The 3876-nt window shown below is 61.0% G+C and overlaps 1 protein-coding gene across 1 annotated transcript; it reads right to left on the bottom strand.

Moving 5' to 3' along the window:
• Positions 1-345: 345 nt before the first annotated feature.
• On the bottom strand, positions 346-1061 carry LOC126936029 (putative uncharacterized protein MRGPRG-AS1). Its single transcript, XM_050758330.1, has one exon. The coding sequence runs from the start codon at positions 989-991 to the stop codon at positions 464-466; it is 528 nt and encodes a 175-aa protein (XP_050614287.1). The 5' UTR covers positions 992-1061; the 3' UTR covers positions 346-463.
• Between the last annotated feature and the right edge of the window lie 2815 nt (positions 1062-3876).

Genomic DNA, 3876 nt, shown 5'->3' with positions numbered 1-3876 from the left:
GGACATGGACACATCTTCTTAGGCCACCGTCGGCCATGACACGGATGGGGCAGGCATTGGCTCTGTCCTCCTTGCAACACCGGGAGCAGCTGCTCCCCCAGCGGAGGCTCCCTCCATGCATTCCACCTGCACCAGACGCCTCCCAGGTGAGAAAGTGGAAGCATGGCCTAGACGGTGGGCAAACACGAGAAGGGGCTGTGGGAGGGGTTAGGGGTGATGGAGAAACCATGGTTGGTGGCTGCCTGGGCCTGGCCGGGGCTGGCCGAGCTGCACAGGACGTCCTCCCTAAGAGCTTCACCCCAAGCTGCCTCAAACAACTGCCCTTGCCCAGCACAGTCTGAAGTGCCCAATAGAAAGCGGCCCGAGAAATTAGCCCATCCCACTCCCAGTGGCTCTTAGACAGGGGAAGCCCTCCATGGGCACAGGGTTGCGATTGCCGTTGGAGACCTGGGATAGGAGAGTGCTACCTGGGATAGAAGCTGGGCGCCTTGCCTGGCTTGAGGATCTGCGAGGGATCAAAACTCTTCACCTTGCGCACTGTGGCTGACGCTGAGCTCCCCATCCCACCTCCAATGGCGAGGCGGCCAGGAGGGACCCAGGCTGGTGGTCTCCCTCTGTGTGTCCCTCTGGACCCCGGCGACTGCAGGGGACCGGAGCTACCAACGAAGTTAATAGAGATGCTCGAAGTTTCACCCAAACAGGAGGCAGGTAAGGAGGGCTTGGAGGGGCTAGTTGAAACAGGCCTGGACAGTGACCTCAGGGAGGAGGTGGAGCCGCGCCGGGAGAGGTCCCGGAGACCAGCGAGGGCCGGCATCTGGGGCAGAGCCGGCAGGCGGGGTGGCAGCAGGTGCCCCTGGGCCACACGAGCTGTGCTGTGCGTTTCAAAGCCATGTGCAACAATGCTGGGGGCTGGGCAGCCGGCAGGTACCCTCCTAGAGCTCCACAGGCTGCTGACTGGTGTTACAGAAGTGATTTTCGAAGCCCAGTCCATTTAAGAAATGTGAAGAGAAACAGCATCTTTACGACCGAATTTCTGGCTTGTGCTAACACACGCTGCACCCCACTCAGGAGCTGTGGAGCGCAGTCCACGGAAGGAAAAAGAACATCTCACTGTCCAGTGTTCTGCAGAGCAGAATGCAGAAAACAATTCGTCAACGGCTGGGAGCCCAGCCTCCGAGGCAGACAGATGGACAGTGAGGGGGTCTCCTTAGGAAGGGGTTGGGGCCGCCTCTACAGACCACCCACGGACGCACTGGTCGGCTGACCCATTAGGAGAGCCAGTCCCAAGCCTGGGCACCCAGGCTTCCCACTGTCCGTAAACGGTCAGTCCAGTGAGAAGGGGAAACCAAGGCACAGAGAAGTTAGGTTATTCTCTCAAGGCCACACAGCCAGGGCCCTGCCCACTGTTCTAGGCCCCCTGTGCCCACAGCCAACCAAAGACTGGCAGGAGCAGCCCAACATCAGTGGGGCAGCTAGAAAGTGGTCCAGCCTCACTGGGCACAGAGGGTCTCCATTCACCTGCTCCCTCCCCTCCACGCACCAGGTGAGGTGGGAGCAGGTGGAAGACACTGGCCTGGGAATGTGCCTTCAGTTCCCCATGCCAGAGATGCTGAGGAGGAAGGAAAGGCCGGCCCACACTAACAACTCTTTGTTTTAGCTCATTCCTGCAATTCCTGTGAACAGTGCCACACCCTGCCACTTCTAGGGAACTGGCCGGATGTCCTCTGTCCAGCCAGATGGGTCCCAGAAGACATGAAAGGATTTAGGGACCAGGAGGAGCCTCCAGGCAATGAGTGCTGGTCTGAGCAAAGAAGGGCCCGAGAGAGCTGAGGGCAGCCTCGTCACAGGTGAGAAGGCTGTCTGCCCCCACCGCACCCCCCAGGTGAGGCACTGGCATCCTCCTCTGCCCTCCGTAGTGGCCCCTGCTCTCAGCCTGGGGCTGGCTGGGAAGTTTGGATTTCCTTTGGGAAGGGAAGGTAGGGCAGGATGGTGGTGGGAATGCTGGCTGAGTTGAAACGTGTGGACGCTAGAGCTCGAGGGCATTGCTGGAGCGGGCCAGGCAGGTGAACCTGTTCTAATAAAAATGAAGATGCCCCCTCCTGCCACCATGCCACTCCTCTCTGTAACTCTCTTTCCAGGAACAGAGCCCACCCTCACCCCAGCACGGGGGCCCGAGCACCGGCCTCACCCCCAGCCCTCAGACTCTGAGCCGGAGTCAGAGCACAGCCAGGAGAGTCTGGTTACCTCCCCGGGGAAATTGAGGCTCACAGAGGGGAGGTGTGTGCCCACCCCACCACCCCACCCCCAGTCACCATAGTCACCACCACAAGCCAGGGTCCGGCCGAGGTCTCCCACTCCCCCTGACTGGGCTCGGAGGACAGGCCACCATCACCGTGTGCCTGGCCACGGCAAGGCACAGGAGCCAAGGCCCGAGCCGCACTCCCCACCCTCCGACTAGGGGCAAGGACAAGCACAAAGAAGGTGCTGGGGGATGCTCGGGCATGAGGCAGGGGACTCACGGGGGCCGGAGGAAGCTGCAGGAGGTTGCAGGTCCCTGAGAAGGAGTCAAACCTTGAAGTAGGGCAGGACCTGGGTCAGGCAAGAGGTATTGAGCAGGATCTGGGTTAGGGAAGAGGTATTGAGGGCTGTCTGGGCTGGGGACACAGCCCAGGCAAAGGTGTGACAGACAGGGAGGTGTGTGTTGGCAGCTAGATCGCTCTCTGTCTGTTTGTCTGTCTCTCTGTCTCTCACCCTGTCTGTCTCTATCTCTGTCTCTTCGTATCTCTCTCCCTATCTCTCTCCCTGTCTCTGTCTCTCTGTCTCTGTCTCTCAATGTCTGTCTACATCTCTCTGTCTCTCTCTATCTCTCTTCTCTCCCGTGTCTCTCACCGCTGATGCCCTCGCTGCTGAGCCTGGGTCCTGATGCATCTCCCAGGACTAAGAACAGGACCCGTGTGGATCCTGGGGTTGGAGGGATGGCTGGAAAGGGAAGGGCTGCTCTGAGACCCTCTGCCTTTCAGTGCAGCTTCGTATGGCCAATCTCTCGCGCTCTGAGAACATCTGAGAACTTCCTCGGCCTCGCTCCTTGCAAATGGCCGCTTGTATCTGCCCCTCCCCTTGTGTTAGCGGCTCCTGGAGAGGCCCTCTGGCCCTGCCACCATCACCAAAGCCCCTTGGTTTGAGGCTTCAGAGCAGCCTCCTGAGTGCACCAAGTGCACCGCCGGCAGCATGAGCCCCGGAATTCAGCCTCTGCTTATGCCAGGAGTGCACAGGGAAGGCTGGGGGCTCCCTCCAACTCCTCACACCACATCTTCCCTCCTCCCTCCTCCCTCCTCCTCAGGCCACCTGAAGCCTCTGCCTTTGGGCACCTCCCTGGACACCTCCAGAGACGCTCCGGGGAGAGCACTTTGCCAGCAGGCTGGTCTAGGCTCACCAGGTAGGAGCCCCATGGGGGTCCACCGTGGAGAAGCTCCCACCTCTGGGGGAAGAGGAAGGCCCCGCACGTGGGTTCCCCATGCACGTCCCCTCTGTCTGCAGAGCCTTCCCTGGCACATGGTGGAGGGTGCAGCGTCGCCCTCACCACATCCATGAGGGATGCGGACATCTTTTGAGCACGTTAGTGCACCGTGCCAGGAGCCCAGGGCCTGCCCGCAGGCATGGGGAGGCGTTAGGCACACTTGACCTGAGGTGCAGAGGGCTGAGCCCCGGCTGAGGTCCCGCCGCTGGGAAGGGAGGTCCAGGGCCTGCAGCCAGAGGGCATCTGCAGGGCCATGGATGCCACTCCCTGTGCCCCCAGCGGGGGCACAAAAGACGCCCGAGGACTATGTCTGTCTCCCTCTTGCAGGTCCCTCACCAGCACCCTCTGAGCCGGCCAGG

Source organism: Macaca thibetana, chromosome 14 (genome assembly GCF_024542745.1).
Source record: "Macaca thibetana thibetana isolate TM-01 chromosome 14, ASM2454274v1, whole genome shotgun sequence".
NCBI lineage: Eukaryota > Metazoa > Chordata > Mammalia > Primates > Cercopithecidae > Macaca > Macaca thibetana.
The sequence above is the reverse complement of the archived record's forward strand: the minus strand, read 5'-3'. Positions and strand labels throughout refer to the sequence as shown.